General features: G+C 40.0%; 1 protein-coding gene across 1 annotated transcript in view; it reads right to left on the bottom strand.

Moving 5' to 3' along the window:
• The window catches only part of ABI1 (abl interactor 1), a gene marked incomplete at its 5' end in the record, with an annotated part of 138,076 nt that extends 117,859 nt beyond the window's left edge, over positions 1-20,217 (bottom strand). The window contains one exon of the mRNA XM_035029477.1: positions 20,131-20,217. Within this exon, the coding sequence (XP_034885368.1) occupies positions 20,131-20,217 (87 nt within the window). The remainder of the gene's footprint in view (positions 1-20,130) is intronic.
• Between the last annotated feature and the right edge of the window lie 5 nt (positions 20,218-20,222).

Below are 20,222 nucleotides of genomic sequence, written 5' to 3'. Positions count from 1 at the left end.
AAAAAAAAAAAAAAAAGGGCGCCTGGGTGGCTCAGTCAGTTAAGCGACTGCCTTCGGCTCAGGTCATGATCCTGGAGTCCCTGGATCGAGTCCCGCATCAGGCTCCCTGCTCGGCAGGGAGTCTGCTTCTCCCTCTGGCCCTCCCCCCTCTCATGTGCTCTCTCTCATTCTCTCTCTCTCAAATAAATAAAATAAAATTTTAAAAAATCTTTAATAAAAAAAAACCCACAAAAATTATCCACAATTACATGCAAAAAATACTCCTCCCAAATCCAACTCCTCCTTCCAACTACACAACTGTATGAAGCCAGATTTTCTCATATACTTCATAAAATACCATAACAGATTGAATGCAGAAGCAGATGAGAATTTAGCTATTAGTCACTAAAGAGATTTGCAATCATGTAAAATAATGCCACTCTTCCTATTAAACAATTTTTTTTGTTTTGGAAAATTATGGTTATTTTCCAAAAATCTATTATTTACGTTAAAATTATTAAACCCATTACATGTTATTTTAACTGAATTAATAAATATTTTAAACTTGGTCTTAATTTTGGGAGCACCTGGGTGGCTCAGTTGTTAAGCATCTGCCTTCGGCTCAGGTCATGATCCCAGAATCCTGGGATCGAGCCCCACATCGGGCTCCCTGCCTGCTTCTCCCTCTCCCGCTCCCCCTGCTTATGTTCCCTCTCTCACTGTCTCTCTGTCAAATAAATAAATAAAATCTTTTAAAAAAATAAATAAACTTGGTCTTAATTTCTGATACAGTAAATATTGATATAACTCACCTAAAGTTCTCTGAGGACCTCAATACTCAAGAGTATAGAGTCCTGAGACCATAAGTTTCAGTATTATTGATCTATATTGTAGAAAACTGATCAAGAGATAAAGAAAAAGACATTCTAACACATCCTCCCCTACATATTCTCTGTTCAGTAAGACTTGGAAAAAATTGATTTTAACAAAAAGGTTTTAAGAATGTTTAAGAGGAGGGCGCCTGGGTGGCTCAGATGGTTGGGCATCTGCCTTCAGCACAGGTCATGATCTCCAGCTCCTCAGATCAAGCCCCCTGTCAGGCTCCCGGCTCAGCGGGGAGTCTGCTTCTCCCTCTCCCTCTGCCTCTCTCCCTGCTTGTGCTCTGTCTCTCTCTCTCTCTCTCAAATGAATAAATAAAATCTTTAAAAAGTAAAAAAAAAATTTTTTTTTAAAGAATGTTTAAGAGGAATCACAGTTCAAAACAACTGGAATTAAATCATTTCCTCAACAATCTGTTTATTCAGTGTTTTGGTATCTTAATTATAACAAAGTAAACATTTAAACATAACATCTGCTAACAACACAATGGAAGGAACAGGTATAAGTAAATCAGAGATTTGTTTTTTTGTTCTGGAGAAAACTGAAGAACTCAGAAACTAATGAAAAACACCAGAATTGTCAGGCTGGAAGTCAAATACACAGGAACAAACTTTACTAAAAATCAGAATTGTCAATCTGGGGATTAGGAGTGTACTTGTCATCATGAGTATCTGGTGATGCACAGAACTGTTGAATCACTATATTGTACACCTGAAACTAATATTACACTGTGTATTAAATAACTGGAATTAAAACTTAAGAATTTTTTTAAAAAATAGGGGCGCCTGGGGCGCCTGGGTGGCTCAGTTGGTTAAGCGACTGCCTTCGGCTCAGGTCATGATCCTGGAGTCCCAGGATCGAGTCCCGTATCGTGCTCCCTGCTCGGCAGGGAGTCTGCTTCTCCCTCTGACCCTCCTCCCTCTCATGCTCTCTGTCTCTCATTCTCTCTCTCTCAAATAAATAAATACAATCTTTAAAAATAAAATAAAATAAAAATTAAAATAAAAATAGGGGCGCCTGGTAGCTTGGTTGGTTAGAGCGTCTGCCTTCGGCTCCGGTCACGATTTCCAGGTTCTGGGATACAACCACACGTCAGGCTTCCTGCTTAGTGGGGAGTCTGCTTCTCCCTCTCCATCTGCCCTTCCCTCCCACTCATACATGCACAAAATCTCAAATTCTTTAAAAAAATTTTTTAATAAAAATAAAGAATTGTCACTGGACATAAGCCAGTTCAAAACAGAAGGTAAAAGACAGTTAAATGCTGGTTACAATAAAACTAATTCATGATGGAATGAGGACTAGAACCAAGCTTCCAGACTTCTTTTTTTTTTTTTAATTTTATTTATTTGACATAGAGACAGAGAGAGAGGGAACACAAGCAGGGGGAGTAGGAGAGGGAGATGCAGGCTTCCAGCTGAGCAGGGAGCCCGATGCGGGGCTCGATCCCAGGACACTGGGATCATGACCTGAGTTGAAGGCAGACGCTTAACCGCCTGAGCCACCCAGGCGCCCCCAAGCTTCCAGACTTCTTTACACTTTATGAGAATTTATGTGCCAGGTATTGAGCAGGTAGTGGAGCTACAGAAATAAACTAGAAAAACCTGGTCCGGCTTTCTTGGAGATTGGCATCAAGCGTCAAACAGGTGCAATGAGTGCTACAGAGGCTATAGGATTCTATGTGAGCATTTAACAGGGTATAAACTGAGGTCTCTAAGGAAGTAACCTCCTTATAAGTGTCATCTACCAACATCCACCACACTGGAGGGACTCTAACATCTGGCTCACTAATTCACCACTATTCATATCATTTTTCTTAGGGATGTCAACATACACTCAGATAATCCACCAAAAACCCTTGCCTCTCACTTGACCTCCTGAACTGAAACAATTTTTTTTTTTTAAAGATTTTATTTATTTTTCAACAGAGAGAGAGAGACAGCGAGAGAGGGAACACAAGCAGGGGGAGTGGGAGAGGGAGAAGCAGGCTTCCCGCGGAGCAGGGAGCCCGATGTGGGGCTCGATCCCAGGACCCTGGGATCATGACCCGAGCCGAAGGCAGACGCTTAACGACTGAGCCACCCAGGTACCCCCTGAAACAATTTTTGTTCCATTTTTTTCTTCACCACAGTCAAAAACTCCCATGATCACAAATAATTACATCGATTTCAAAAATCTAGATTTCAAAAATCCCACATTCTAAACACACAACTTCCATCTCTACAGTTTACTTACTCTAGTACCTCAATTCCAACTATCCTTTCATACCACAGCACTTCCCACTCATTAATCCTCCCAGTTTTTCACTACCCATGTCCCAACTAAGATGTGCTGTTAAGTATAAAATACATCAGATTCCAAATACTTAGTACAAAAAAAAAAAAAAAAAGCAGTAAAAGATCCCTTTAATTAACTATGCTGGTTGCTTACTGAAATAATTATTTTGGATGCACTAGGTCATTATAATTAATTTCAACCTGTTTCTTCACACTTATTTAATGTGGCTATTAGAAAATTTTTAAATTACGTATGTGCCTCACATTATATTTCTGTGAGACAGTGCTTATCTATTCTGTGATGACTCCTAAACATTGATCACCAACTCTGACTCTTTTCTAAGCTCCAGAATGACCATCTGGCCTATTTGGTTGTCTAACTGGTATCTCATACTTAACAACCAGTACTCTTGATTATCCTCCCACATATGTACTACCATCCACTGACATACTTAGAAAAAAATCTGAACTAGAAGTCATCCTTAGATTCCTTTCTTTCCTTCATACCCCATATCCAATCCACCAGTAAGTCCAGTCCAGCTCTGCCTTAAAAATATGCAAGCTCTCCCCCCTTAATTCCCCACCCCACACTAAAGTATAAGCAATTCTCATTTCCTGCCTGGACTACCAGGATACCCTCCCCGCTGGTTGATTCTGCTCTTGCCTTCCCTTCAGTATGTTTTCCACTCAGTAGCCTGAGTGGAATTTTTCTTTAAAAAAATTCTTTTAAAAATGATTATTTTAAAAACTTCTTTTAAAAGGTAAATCAAGTACTCTAATGATACCCCAACACACTTGAATAAAATCAAACCACTTTTCAAGGCCTTCAAGGCCCTACATAATCTGGCTCCTGACAATCTCTGACCTTTCTCCTACCAGTTTCCCTCTCACTAACTATCCTCTAGCCACATTACCCTTAGAAAGATTTTTCCCATCTTTCCTTTTCCACAGATCTTCACATGGAAGATGTCAGATCTACCTTCCGCGTCTCAGCTCTAATGTCACCTCCACATAGTACCACTCCCTAACTTCCTTAAAGAAGTCCTCCTTCCAATTCAAATTTTCTTTATCATCACCCCATTTAAGTATCTTGCTGGTGTTTTTCTTTTTTAACCAGGTCAGAGTAATATTAGGTTTATTTGCTCTGTTGTATTTAATATTTTTAGTATAATTGACACACAATGTTACAGTAGTTTCAGGTGTACAACAGTGATTCCAGAGAAGTCTATACATTATGCTGTGCTCACCACAAGTGTAGCTACCATCTGTCACCATACTATTACAGTATCATTAACTATATTCCCTATGCTGTGCCTTTTATTCCTATGATTTATTCATTCCATAACTGGAAGCCTGTATCTCCCACTCCCCTTCGTCCATTTTGCCCACACTCCCTTCCCTCTGGCAACCATCACTTTGTTCTATGTATTTACAAGTCTGATTCTACTTTTTGTTTACTCATTTGTTTTGTTTTTTAGATTCCACATGAGTTAAATCCTATGGTATTTGTCTTTCTTGGTCTGATTTATTTCACTTAGCATTATACCCTCTAGGTTCATCCATGTTATCACAAATGGCAAATTCTCGTCCTTTTCATGGCTAAATAATATTCCACTGTGTGTGTGTCTGTCTGTCTGTCTGTCTACCACATCTTCCTTATCCATACATCTATCGATGGACATTTTGATTGCTTCCATATCTTGGCTATTGTAAATAATGCTGCAATAAACACAGGAGTGCATATATCTTTTCAAATTAGTGTTTTCATTTTCTTTGGGTAAATACCCAGAAGTGAAATTATTGGATCATATAGTATTTCTTTCTTTTTAACTTTTTTTTTTAAGATTTTATTTATTTATTTGAGAGAGACACAGCAAGAGAGGGGACACAAGCAGGGGGAGTGGGAGAAGCAGGCTTCCCACTGAGCAGGGAGCCCGATGCGGGGCTCGATCCCAGGACCCTGGGATCATGACCTGAGCCAAAGGCAGATGCTTAACGACTGAGCCACCCAGGCACCCCTGGATCATATAGTATTTCTAATTTTTTGAGGAAGTTACATACTGTTTTCCACAGTGGCTGTACTAATTTACATTCCCACCAAGAGTGCACAGGGTTCCTTTTTCTCCACATCCTCACCAACATTTGTTATTTTTTGTCTTTTGTGATTCAAACCATTCTGACAGGTATAGGTGATATCACTGTGGTTTTGATTTGCACTTCCCTGATGATTAGTAATGTTGAGCATCTTTCCATGTGTCTGTTGGCCATCTGCACAACTTCTTCAGAAAAATATCAATTCAGGTCCTCTGCCCATTTTTTAATCACTTTGTTTTCCCATTTAATTTTCCAAACAGCACTTCTCCCTATCTAAACAGTCTTATTTTTTGGTGTTTATTGTCTGTCTCCTCATCCCTATAATGAAAACTTCCTAAGGGTAGGTACTTGGCCTTACTATAGTATCTCTGGGACCTAAGAGTACCTGACACATGGTAGGTACTCAAAGAATTTTTATCAAGTGAAGAATAAATACGTACAGTAATTTTCTCTGAACTACAAGACCTGACAAATGGTAATATTCAGACTGAGAAACAAGCTTTCTAGTGAGAGAACGACAGTTGAGAAGGCAGAAAAGAATGAAATTTCAAAAACTGAAAGACCAAAATAACTGGTTAAGATGAGGGTAATGGGATGAACGCAGCAAGACTAGAAAAATAGGAGCTATGCTATAAAGGGCCTCTTAGGTATTACTGTGAGACTGTATACTTATGGGGAATTACTGAAAGATTTTTAAGCAGGGAGTGACATGATCAGATTTCTCTTTTGAAAATACCACTTGAGCCACAGTATAGATAATGGGAATGTGATCAGGGGAAGGTATGTGGTGATGTAAAGACAATTAGAAGCTATAGCAGTTGTCTAAGCTTTACATTGGGATGGTATAGATGGAATAGGCCAATTGAAGAGATACTTACAAATCAACAGGACCTGTTACAGACGAACTGGGAGGAGAGGACAAAGACAAAGAGGAATAATGGAGTCAAGAATGATGTCTAGGTTTCTAATAAATGAGTGAATGGACAGTAGTAAAGGAGACTGGGGAAGGGTGATGAATTCAGTTTCTAGCATCTTAAGTCTGAGGCACCTATGATTCAAACAAGCAGAGGTATCATAGGCCATTTAATACTTAAAAGTAGGGTGGGGAATTGGATAAAATAAGTGAAGGGGAGTGGGAGCTATAGTCTTCAAGTTATGGAATGAATAAGTCACAGGGTAAAAGGTACAAATAGGGAAGATAGTCAATGATACTGGAATAGCATTGTATGGTAACGGATGGTAACTACACTGTAGTGAGCATAGCATAATGTAGAGACTTCTCTGGAATCACTACCCTGAACATCTGAAACTAATTTAACATCATGTATTAACTACACTCCAAAAAAAAAAAAGGAACACCTAGTACCTTAAAAAATAGTAAAGTTAAATTTTAAAAAAAATATTTAAAAGTAAAGGAGAACAAGGGGCTAGAAAGTAACAGGGAAAGTAGGAAAGAATGCCATCACAAAAGCCAAAGGATTAGCTTTTCCAAAAAAGGGGAAATAATCAATTGTGTGAAATGATGCTGAGAAGACAAGCAAAATGAGAACTAAACAGGGGGGTGCACATCTGGGTGGCTCAGTAGTCGGCTGAGTATGCAACTCTTAGTTTCAGCTCAAGTCATGATCTCAGGGTCATCGAGATCAAGCCCCACACTAGGCTTGGGACTCTCTCTCCCTCTGTCCCTCCCACTCGTGCACACACATGCTCTCTCCCTCTCTAAAATAAATAAATCTTTAAAAAATATCTACCATTAAAAAAAGAGAACTAAGCAGAATTCAATGAATTTTGCAGCATGTAGATTACTGAACACAATTTCAGTGCAGCAGTGACGATGACAGACAAAACAGAACAGGTTAAAGAGTGAATGCAGGGGCGCCTGGGTGGCTCAGTCGTTAAGCGTCTGCCTTCAGCTTGGGTCATGATCCTAGGGTCTGGGATCGAGCCCCACACTGGGCTCCCTTCTCAATGGGAAGCGGGCTTCTCCCTCTCCCACTCCCCCTGCTTGTGTTCCCTCTCTCGCTGTGTCTCTCTCTGTCAAATAAATAAATAAAATCTTTAAAAAAAAAAAAAAAAAAAGAGGGAATGCAAAGTGAGGGATGGAGAAAGGTGCAGACGATAATTTTAAAAAAACTCTTAAGCAACATAGATAAGAGGTCAGTTACTACATGGCTCTATGAAGTCAAAGGATAATTTTCTCATATGGGAAAGACTTGAGATGTTTTGATTCCAACTGCACAAATTCAATAGAGAAGGAAAGATATAAGAAGTGTAAGCCTTCTGAAAAGGTAAGAGAAAATGGCACTCAGAGCAAAGATAAGGACTGACCTTAGCTAGGAGGAAGGACATCTCTCCTCCACTACAAGAAGGAAGTAGAACAGGTTGGATACGGATGCTAGTAGGCTTGGAGATGTAGTGGTAAGAAATTATATGTCATATAATGAGGACCATTTTCTCTATGGAATAAAAGATTAGAAAAGAGATTTTAAAAGGGAAGAGAAAATTTAAAACAGTTTATGGTGAGCAGAAGAATATACTGATGTGAAAAATACAGTGGGATTGCTGGGCTATGTTAAGGGCCCACTTCTGAGTATAACCATGATTTTAAAATGGCACTCACAGGGGCACCTGAGTGCCCCTGTGAGTGCCCCATATCATGATCTCGGGGTCATGAGATGGAGCCCCTCATCAGCTCTGCACTCAGCAGGGAGTCTGATTCTCTCTCTCCCCCTCTCCTTCTGCCTCCCCCCATCATGCTCTCTCTAAAATAACTAAATCCTTAAAAAAAAATAAAAAATAAAATGGCACTCATAAACCCTTTCCAGTACACAACTTTTTTAAATATGTATTTGTTATTGTCTTAGGTTGCTAATATTTGAACCAACAAGTATCTTTTTCCACATGACGCATTATATACATTTCCATGTTTACCTTTCTGGAAGACATTAATTCCCCATGGCATAAATAGAAAGGGTTCTCAAAAAGCACCATGTTTGGGGCACCTGGCTGGCTCAGTAAGATTCTTGATCTCAGTGTTGTGAGTTCAAGCCTCAGGCTGGGTGCAGAGATTACTTAAAAAAAAAATTTTAGGGGCATCTGGGTGGCTCAGTCAGTTAAGCATCTGCCTTCGGCTCAGGTCATGATCCCAGGGTCCTGGGATCGAGCCCCACATCGGGCTCCCTGCTCGGTGGGAAGCCTGCTTCTCCCTCTCCCACTCCCCCTGCTTGTGTTCCCTTTCTCGCTTTGTCTCTTGTCAAATAAATAAATAAAATCTTTAAAAAAAAAAATGCAATTTTATCACAGCATGTAGAAATTACTACTAGGAATTAAATAAAAAGCATTCAGGAAACATGTGACTTAAAGGTAAATTGAATTTTTTTCAATATACATTGTCATTAGCACAGTATTTTTGTTCCCTTTAAGTTTCAAGGAGATAAAGAAAATTTGCTCTAATTAAAAGCAGCTGAGAATATCCAGATGCACATCTTGCATACTAAGCTTCATTTAAGCTCTGAATAAGAATTCACATTTGATTTAATAATTAGATAATCTTACACAAGTTTCAGAATGTTTTTAGTTTTTAAAATATATTATAAAAAAAGGGGGGCGGGCACCTGGGTGGCTCCATCGTTAAGTATCTCGCTTCGGCTCAAGTCCTGATCCCAGGGTCCTGGGATCAAGCCCCACATCGGGTGAGCAGCTTCTCCCTCTCCCATTCCCCCTGCTTGTGTTCCCCTCTCGCTGTGCATCTATCTCTCTGTCAAAAAAATAAAATCTTTAAAAAAATAAATAAATAAAAATAAAATAAAATACATTATGACAAATATTTTCTGCCTTAATATGAGTTTACCAACTATACAGCAAAAACTTTCAACACATTCTTTAAAGGCTGTACACAGAAGTGTTTTTTTAAAGATTTTAAGTAATCTCTATACCCAACATGGGGCTCAAACTCACAACCCCAACATCAAGAGTCACAAGCTCCACCAACTTGTAACTGTCTAAGCCATGTATATTTCTAAAAAATTTAAAATTTGTGCAATTACCATATTTAATATTACTTTGGTAATCAGGGGGGAAATTAAGCTTATAAATAAAATGAAAAATTAGGGGCGCCTGGGTGGCTCTGTCATTAAGCATCTGCCTTCTGCTTGCATCATGATACCAGGGTCCTGGGATCAAGTCCCGCATCTGGCTCCCTGCTCCGCGGGGAGCCTGCTTCTCCCTCTCCCACTCCCCCTGCTTATGTTCCCTCTCTCGCTGTGTCTCTCTCTGTCAAATAAATAAATAAAATCTTTAAAAATTTTAAAAAAATAAAAAATAAAATAAAATGAAAAATTAGGGTCTAAGTCTTATTTTCTATCAACTTACAATGAAATTCTGAGTATACGTTCATGCCTGGAATTCCCTCATTACACTGCAATATAATGGTACTACAGTACAAACTTAAGTTATATATTTCACAACAAGAGTATTATAAACCACTCCTAGGTGTATATATGCCAAAGAACTGCAAAGAAGCACTCAAATAAATACCATACATGAATATTTATAGCAATACCATTCACAATAGCCAAAAGATAGAAACAACTCAAATGTCCATCAATGGATGACATACACTCAGTCATAAAAAGGGACTAAGTACTAACACATGCTATAAAATGCTATAAAATGAATGAATCTCAAAAATATTATACTTACTCTGAAGGGAAAGAAGCCAGAAACAATCGTATAATTCCACTTATATGAACTATATAGAATAGGTAAATTCAGAGAGAGAGACAGCAAATTGGTGGATGCCAGGTACTAGGTGGGTAGGGATAGAGACAAACTGCTTAATGAGTACAAGGTTATTTTGAGGGGTCATAAAAATGTTTTGGAACTAGATCAAGGTGACGAATGCACAACACTGTAAATGTACTAAATACGATTGAACTATACACTTTAAAATGGTTGGTTTTATATTATATGAATTATACCTCAATAAAAAAATTCCACTTGGGAGCTCCCCTCTACTTGCTATGTGGAATGATCCCTAATTCATGAATTGCTTAATAAAGCCAATTAAATCCTCAAAAAAAAAAAAACTTCCATTACAAACCAAATAATATAGCTATATCTAATCAACCTGTGGCAGGAATCACTAACAAAATTAGCTATAAGTTAAAAATATGTTGGGACGCCTGGGTGGTTCAGTTGGTTAGATGTCTGCCTTCAGCTCAGGTCATGATCCCAGGATCCTGGGAGTGAGTCCCACCACGGGCTCCTTGCTCAACAGAAAGCCTGCTTCTCCGTCTGCCAGGCTACCTGTGCTCTCTCTGACAAATAAAAATTTTTTTTTAAAACTAAAAATATGTTAACTGTAAATATATATATATATTAATTATTTTAGAGGTCTTTACTTTCTGTCACAAGTAAATTATAGTAACATTCATTATCTTTTTTCTCTACATATAAAAGTTATGCAATGGATTTAATAATAAGCCTTTATCTTTTAGTGGAATATACTAAAATATTTATGGATAAAATGATATGTAAAAAATAGGCTTTTTTTTTTTAAAGATTTTATTTATTTGACAGAGAGAGACAGCAAGAGAGGGAACACAAGCAGGGGGAGTGCGAGAGGGAGAAGCAGGCCTCCTGCCTAGCAGGGAGCCCAATGCAGGGCTCGATCCCAGGACCCTGGGATCATGACCTGAGCCGAAGGCAGACGCCCAACGACTGAGCCACCCAGGCGCCCCAAAGATAGACTTTTTAATAATAGTAGGGAGATTTAAGAGGAATATAGATAAAAGGAGACTCACCATGAGTTAATAATTGTTAAAGGTGGGTGATGAACATTTGAGGTTTCATTATATATTCTCTCCATTTCTGAATGTTTAAAATTTTCCATAACTTTTTAATTATTGTGTTAATTATTGGTAAAATAAGATTTAAAATTAGTTTCTTTATACATTAAGTTATATTTGAAATAATCCTACCAATATTCCTTAATCAACATAAATCACAATTCTGCCAACATTTGAAGTTGCTAAAGCTCAGACACATATCAAAATTAGAATCTATTTGGGGTGCCCGGGTGGCTCAGTTGTTAAGCATCTGCCTTCGGCTCAGGTCATGATCCTAGGGTCCTGGGATCAAGCCCCGCATCGGCCTCCCTGCTCTGCAGGAAGCCTGCTTCTCCCTCTCCCACTCCCCCTGCTTGTGTTCCTGCTCTCTCTCTCTGTCAAATAAATAAATAAAATCTTAAAAAAAAAAATTAGAATCTGTTTGATAACAAATACATATTATCTTTCTAAGGATGTTTTATTTTGCTTTCAGATTTTCTTCACAAACTTCAATTTCCTACAAACTATTTCTAAGAAAACTTCATTTTGTAAATAGAGAAAATTAGTAGATCCAAAGTTGACTGTACTTATTTCAGTTGACACAGAGTGGTAACACTAAAAAACTTGAATAGAAAATTTCAAGTCTCCTTTCTAAGGAATTAATGTTTACTGTTAAAATGATCAGATCAGCTATTTCCTTTAAAAATGAAATCCAGGGGCACCTGGGTGGCTCAGTCGGTTAAGCGTCTGCCTTTGGCTCAGGTCATGGTCCCAGGGTCCTAGGATCGAGCCCCGCATGGGCTCCCTGCTCAGCGGGGAGTCTGTCTTTCCCTCTCCACCTGCCTCTCCCCCAGCTCATGCTCTCTCTCACTCTCTCTTGCTCTCAATGAAATGAAATGAAATCCCGGGATGCCTGGGTGGTTGAGTTGGTTAAGCATTTGCCTTCAGCTCAGGTCATGATCCCAGAGTCCTGGGATTAAGTACAGCATCGGGCTCCTTCCTCTTCCCCCTGTTCATGTTCACTATCTCTCTCTCTTTCTCTCAAATAAATAAAATCTTTAAAAAAAAAAAAAAAACTTTAAATAAATAAAAATAAAATCCAATAATTACTATTTTCCAATTGTTTTATCTTTTCAATGCTGTAATTTTTTTTTTTTTTTAAAGTAGACTCCATGCTGGGCTCCAACCCAGAGCTGGAAACTCATGACCCTGAGATCAAGACTTGAGCTGAGATCAAGAGTTGGCCGCTTACCGATTAAACCACCCAGGCACCCCTTAATGCTGTAATTTTTTTTAAATCCCTTATTTTTTGATATTGTGTCTTAATAAATAATTAGGGACTAAAAAATTTCTAGTTCTGGGGTTTGACTATTATTTCTTCTAAAATCAAACACTTTAATGGAGATCAAAATCGACACAAAAAGACATTAGAAAAACTATACAACTCCCCCAAAATTCAAACTTTTTTTTTTAAGTTTTTTTTTTTTTTTTTCCCCAGTAATCTCTACAGCCAACATGGGGCTCAAAGCCACGACTCAGAGCTCAAGAGCAAGATCAAGAGTCGCATGCTTTTCAGACTGACTGAGCCAGCCAGGCACTCTTCAGACTTTTTTAATGACCCTAAATTAGCATTTAACTATTACTTTAAACTTACTTTTCATACCAACATGGAATTTTTATGGAATTACATCTACATAATCTAATGTTTGATTCAGCCTCTTCTCCCAATGTTAGTGCTCTTCCTTTCTGGCTAATATATTTCTGTCTGTTAACTCACAGATGTAATTCCTAGGACAAATTTCACTCAAGATAGATAAAAAGGGTTATTCTAAATAACTGAGATTAGGATGGATTGGAAATGGTAGGGTTATTCCAACCACAACCACAGATCAGACCGCCATTTGTTCAAATACCTTTCTTCCACTACAAGAAGTATTAGCATTCTTCAGCTCTCAGAACCAAATGGAGGAAGCAGAAGCACACAGAAGGAATTAAAAAGTGTCATCATCCTGAGGGACCAGGATGTCCAAAAGACACAAGCACGCTAAAACTCAGGATCTAAACAGATCAGGACTAGATCAAAGCACCACAGGTAAAGTTCTTATTAGTATTAAAGTTACAAAAGGAAAAAGGAGAGGACATTAATTTTATTTATTGTTTTTAAGATTTTATTTATTTGGGGGCACCTGGGTGGCTCAGTCGTTAAGCATCTGCCTTCGGCTAGGGTTGTGATCTCAGGGTCCTGGAACTGAGCCCCGCATCAGGCTCCTTACTCAGGGGGGACCCTCATTCTCCCTCTCCCACTTCCCCTACTGTGTTCTCTCTCTCACTGTCTCTCTCTCTCTGTCAAATAAATAAATAAAATCTTTTTTTTTTTTAAAGATTTTATTTATTTGACAGAGAGAGACACAGCGAGAGAGGGAACACAAGCAGGGGGAGTGGGAGAGGGAGAAGCAGGCTTCCCGCGGAGCAGGGAGCCCGATGCGGGGCTCGATCCCAGGACCCTGGGATCATGACCTGAGCCGAAGGCAGACACTTAATGACTGAGCCACCCAGGTGCCCCAATAAATAAACTCTCTAAAAAAAAAAAAAAAAGATTTTATTTATTTTGATTGGGGAGGGTTAGAGGAGGGAGAGAGAATTTCAAGCAGATTTCACACTGAGCACAGAGCCCAACACAGGGCTTCATCTCACCACCCTGAGATCATGACCTGAGTGGAAACCAAGAGTCAGATGCTTAACTGACTGAGCCACCCAGGCACTCCAGGACATTAGTTTTAATACAAACTTTCAAATGACATACAGCCCTAAAAAATAATCCATATTCTTGAGAGTATTATTATTAAGAATTGATATAATATTCTATCCTTACGAACGGACTTTTGTAAGACCTAATATGCAAGGTCAGATCCTATCTGCTTCACTGCAACATTAATAAACATGTTGTGGGGGCGCCTGGGTGGCTCAGTCGTTAAGCGTCTGCCTTCGGCTCAGGTCATGATCCCAGGGCCCTGGGATCAAGCCCCGCATCGGGCTCCCAGCTCCGCGGGGAGCCTGCTTCTCCCTCTCCCACTCCCCCTGTTTGTGTTCCCTCTCTCGCTGTGTCTCTGTCAAATAAATAAAATCTTTAAAAAAATAAAAATAAAAAATAAACATGTTGTGACATGGTATAGATCAACTAACAACTAACTGAGGATCTGCCATAAAATTATCTAAAGCCCTGTTTTGAAAAAAATAAATAAAATTTAAAAATAAAGTCCTGGGGCACATGGCTCAGTTGGTTAAGCATCTGCCTTTGGCTTGGGTCGTGATGTCGGGGTCCTGGGATCAAGCCCCACATGGGGCTCCCTGCTCAAGGGGGTGTCTGCTTCTCTTTCTGCCTCTGCCCCTTCTCCCACTCATACTCTCTCACTCAGTCTCTCTCAAATAAAATATTTTTTAAAAAGCCCTGTATTTACTTTAAATATAATTGTCGTAACTTTAGTTTCACATGTACATCATTCAGTATGTGTATATACTGCAAAATGATCACCACAATAAATCTAGTTAACATCCATCACCACACAGTTGTAACTTTTTTTCTTTCCTATGGTGAAAATTTTTAAGATCCATTCTCTTAGCAACTTTCTTTTTTTTTTTTTTTTTTTTTAAAGATTTTATTTACTTATTTGAGACAAAGAGAGAGAGACAGAGAAACAGCACGAGAGGGGAGAGGGTCAGAGGGAGAAGCAGGCTCCCCGCTGAGTCGGGAGCCCAACGTGGGACTCGATCCCAGGACTCCGGGATCATGACCTGAGCCGAAGGCAGTTGCTTAACCAACTGAGCCACCCAGGCGCCCTCTCTTAGCAACTTTCAAATGCACAATTCAGTATTAACTATAGTCACCACACTGTACATTACTAAAAGCCTATTTAATTCATTTAGATTTCCAACCTAGATCTCTAATTTCACAAGCCCCTGCTGTACTCAAAATGCAAAGTGCAATTCTAAGAATTACACCATTTCCAATCCATCCTAATCTCCTTAATCATTTTGACTGTCTTTACCTGAACCTAATTCGTGTGGAAATCAGAAGTAACCATATTATTTCAAGACTTTTTTGTTAACTTCTACTAATTTTGTTTAAAGATTTTATTTATTTATTTGAGAGAGAGAGCGCAAACACAAGCAAGTGGAGGGGCAGAGAGAGGGAGCAGTAGACTTCCCGCTGAGCAGGGAGCCCAATACGGGGCTCAATCTCAGGACCAGGAGATCATGACCTGTCCCAAAGGCAGAAGCGTAATCGACAGAACCACCCAGACGCCCCTGTTAACTTCCACTAACTATTCTACAAATTTTATCACAATTGCAAAGCTGAATCAGAATTTAAAAAACAGACAAGGATGCATAGAAAGGAAAAGGATCCACTAAGCTCAATGAAAAACTAGCCTGATCCCTATAATTCAGCACTTTGGTGATGAAGGCAAGCCCCCAAATTACAAACATACCTGTTCTTGTATTTCCAACTTGGAATTCAGAAGAAACAATGATAAAATAGTTGTTAGGTTCCTAGACTTGCCCAACAAGAGTCTATTTATCCCATGACATTTTTTTTTTTTAAGATTTTATTTATTTATTTGACAGAGCGATAGAGAGCAGGAACACAAGCAGGGGTAGTGAGAGAGGGAGAAGCAGGCTTCCCGCTGAGCAAGGAGCCCGATGCAGGACTCGATCCCAGAACCCCGGGATCATGACCCGAGCTGAAGACAGACGCTTAACGACTGAGCCACCCAGGCATCTCTCCCATGACACTTCTGAATTAGTCTCTTGAGCTCTAGACTCATTCGAGTCTGGAGACAGTGTGATATGGTAAGACTGTAGCCTGTGGAGCCTCTCAGAGTTAGGCAGAAACCCTGACTGCCAATTACTAACTGTATAATCAAACAAAATTCATTTAACTTTTCTGACTTCTAATTTCCTCATCTGTGAGAATACTGCCTATCATGGAGAGTTTTTGTAAGGATTAAAGATAATACAAATCAATCAGCAAAGACTATGACAGAGTAGGTACTCAATAAATAGAAGCGATTATAGTACCCTCTTCACACCAGCTTTTTATCCTCTATGCTGAGGTAAATACCCCAGTCAGTATTCATTAAAAGGAACTGAGGAGGGGCGCCTGGGTGGCTCAGTCATTAAGCGTCTGCCTTTGGCTCAGGTCATGGTCCCAGGGTCCTGGGATCAAGCCCCACATCGGGCTCCCTGCTCGGCGGGAAGCCTGCTTCTCCCTCTCCCACTCCCCCTGCTTGTGTTCCCTCTCTCGCTGTGTCTCTCTGTCAAATAAATAAATAAAATCTTTAAAAAAAAAAAAAGGAACTGAGGATATGGAATCAGAAAATCTGGGTTTGAATCCAGACACTGTCTAATACAAGATACGGAATTTTAGGCTAGGCACTTGATGCCTCTTAACTGCAGACTGATCATCTGTTAAAAAAAAGAAAATCATAGAATTACTGTAATAATTGACATTATTTATAACTGGCATACATTGTACAGTATCACAAACATTAGCTTTTACGTACTCCAAAGTATTCCTTCTCAAAAATTACCTGCCTTCCAAGATCAAATGTGCATAATGAGCAATGAGCATAAGCTAACATCATGGAAAAAGAAAAACAAGGTAAACTAAGTAGCTCACTGATGATATCCCCTTCATACTCCCAGACTTTAGAATATACTTGTTAGGGTGGCCTGGGTGGCTCAGTCGTTAAGCGTCTGCCTTCAGCTCAGGTCATGATCCCAGGGTCCTGTGATGGAGTCCCGCATGGGGTTCCTCGCTCAGCGGGAGCCTGCTTCTCCCTCTGCTGCTCCCCCTGCTTGTGATCTCTCTCTCTCTCCCTGACAAATAAATAAATAAATAAAATCTTAAAAAAAAAAAAAGTCCCAGATTTTAAAAAAAGGAATACACTTGTTAACCCAAATATAGCTCTGGTTGGGGGAATGCGAGGCAGAAAAATTAAATTAACAAGTTAAGTTGTAGGGAAGACTTGTATGTCTTTCCCCAATCTAGCAATCTGCATGCTGAGAAACTTTTCTTAAGCAGTTTCTACTCCTTTTCACTTAGCTTACCTTCCTATTCCCCAAGACAGTTCCCATGACAAAGGCAATACAGACCCTAAAGTAGAGCAAAGAGAACTGGCCAGAAGAGTGTGTGCAAGTTGAGGAGTACTGTCCTTGACATAACCCACCAGAAAAACTCAAACTAAAGACAGAAAAAGGCAAAGATTATTCCTCATGTCTTTATAAAAAATATTTTATATTTTGAATATTATTTCCCCATAGCAATTTCAAAAGCCCCATCCTTTTTACAATAATAGACTCTTTTGAGAAGTTTTGCTATTAATAAAACAATTTAATAAAGTCAACAGGACCTGACGAGCTAAGAACATGCTCTAGGCTCAACTGCACTACAGCCAAAAGACCTTGTCTGCTAAACAACTTACCTGAACTGAATGAACTGTAGGAAAACAAAACAAACATTGAACTCAGGATAAAAATCACCCAGGCAATAAATTAACTCATCTTGAGTAAAAAAAATTCTCAAAACACAAGTGACTGCATATTTTCCCTGAGAGGTTGTATGTTTATGTAGGAAGTTGGTTATAACCCAATCAGGGTCACAGAAAGGATATAGAAAGATCTCAAAAGACATCTAAATGGATATATCTAGCACCAAAGTTAGCAGCACAGCATGCCACAAAGACAGCTACTGTATCAACTTCCACAGTCTCCATCATCTCTGAGCCTTTCTGAGCCTGACCCCACCTGAGCATCTCAGGAAAGCAGTTAGTAGCCTGCATCATGCTGCCCAAGGTTTCAAGGCTACTAAAACAAACATTGTGTGAATTTCATCTCCCACGCGCCGCCTCCCCCCCACCACCACCACCACAGGAAAATCAGAATACCTCACTGGTGTCAAGTTTACAACAACCAAAAACAATTTGGGGCCACTGCCAATGGCTATGGCACCATGGTACTAACATGTTTAAGAGAGACTACAAGAGAAATACCATGATTTCTCTTAACGAGGAATATTACCAATAAAGTTTAAAAGTGCTTCAGAGCTACATGATAGTGGCAAGAGAAACAAGGTCAGGGAGGAAAAAAATGAAAACCTTACAGCACACAACTACCTGAAAAAAAAGTAGTCAACAGACAAGTTAAAACACGTTTGCATTTGCCAACACATAGCAGTTACCACACCATACATTTGTCAGATTTCCCAACCCGCAAAACAAAAGAAGCCACCCTTTTATGAAGTACTACTCATCTACTGACTTCTACAAAGAAATGACTTTTCTGGATTGGGGGCAAATTAACTTCCTGTGCTTTCACTCTGACTTTCAAAATCTTCAAAACCTTCAGCAAATTGAGATTCACCTCAATTTTAAGGCTTTTTCGTGTTAGGCTGAATACACGTTGTATGTGTTAATATCAAAACTACAAGACCACTTCTCTCTTTGAAAACTATATTCACGTTCCTATAGATTTTAGAATATTTTTTTAAAAGGCTAACTACAAAGTTTGCAAAAACAAGTAATACAGTAGACCGTGGTGGGCATTCAACAAGTTTATCAGAACTCCTAAAGTAAAAGCTTGAAGAAGTTTATGAGATAAATTCCTACTGCTGATACTGAAGATAGAATGTTACTAATATGGAAATTGAGAAATATTCAAAATATTCTGAAAACAGTATCTCCTTCTAAAAATAAAAGCATTTGCCAACACAGAAAACTACTGGTTCTTAAAAATGATAATCAGATGGGAGGCATTTCTATAAATACTTAAGTTCTGTATCGCAATAACCCGATTCTTTCAACGCACGTTTGGGTTATGTCTTATCCTAACAAGAGGATTTTTGATGCCATTATATTGATACAAAGGACTCTCTGCTCTTTATTTGCTTCTATAGCAAACTGTTGGTTTACCCAGTTAAAGATCTACAAACCAAACTACCAAAACATAAATCACTTTCAATCATTAAAATAAAAACAAACGAGAATCTGTCATAAATAAGGGCTCAAGAATGCCCTAAAAAATGTACAACATTTAATCTTATGGTCCTAGGACTAAATATGTTCGATAATCTATCTGGATTCATATTCTATGCATTTACTTAGGTCGGAAAGAGAAAAACCTCAGAAAATAAGCAACCGGCGGTTACAACCGTTCTATTTTAAGTTACTTATAAAGCCAACAGTTCAAGCACTTTTGGGGAAGAGAGAGTAAGACGTTTTTCCAAGTAGTTAAGAATAATTTACGTTTTATAATAACGATAGTCCTAACAAGCTCTAGAATACACTATGGTGGGGCGGAAGTGAAAATGATGAGGGGGAAAAAACCCGACTTGAAAACGGACAACCAGGCAAATTTACAAACCTTCAGTTAAAGGAATTTTGAGATTAACTTCTCTTACACGCCCTCCCTCACTCCCCACCGCTTCCTCCTCTCCTCGGGGAGGTCTGTGTAATGTGACTCATGACAAATTCTTTAAAAAATAAATAAATAAAAGACACACCCTCTGGGCTGAACTGACACAATCGCCCCCACCGCGCCCTCCCCGACACACACCCCGCTTTTCCTCTCCCTTCTGCCGCTCCTCCCCGCGCCTCGTCCCTGCCCTTTCCTCTCCCCGTCCGAGACGCCTCTCGGGACGGAGGGGCAGCCGGCTCTCCCACACGAGTCCAGCGAAGGGCAGGCTGCCGAGGGCAGCGCGCGACCCGGGGGGCCCAGCCCGGGGGGGGGCGGACAGCGGGGGGCGCCGGGCTGCGGCGGCGGCGAGCTCTGGGTTCCCTCGCCCATCTTCCCTCTCCCCTCTACCGGTTTCAACCACCACAGCCACTTCCTGTATCGCAGCCCGACTCCCTCAGCGCGGCCACTTGCTCTCCCCGGCGGGGGTGGGGGTTGGGGTTGGGGCTGAGGCAGCCGCGGAGGTTAGGGCAGCTCCCCACCCCGCCCCGTGGGCTGGTCACTGGGCGCCAGGCTGTGGATCCTCGGCCCGGCCGGCCAGCGCCCGCGCGCCCGCCCGCGCCCCTCACCTGGATGTAGTTGTTCTCACAGTAGTCCGCCACCCGGGTCAGATTCTGGTAACTCTCTATCAGCGCCCTCTTGCCAGACGGGATCTCCTCCT

Source organism: Mirounga leonina, unplaced genomic scaffold (assembly GCF_011800145.1).
Source record: "Mirounga leonina isolate KUSES-001 unplaced genomic scaffold, KU_Mleo_1.0 Mir_242, whole genome shotgun sequence".
Classification (NCBI taxonomy): Eukaryota; Metazoa; Chordata; class Mammalia; order Carnivora; family Phocidae; genus Mirounga; species Mirounga leonina.
The sequence above is the reverse complement of the archived record's forward strand: the minus strand, read 5'-3'. Positions and strand labels throughout refer to the sequence as shown.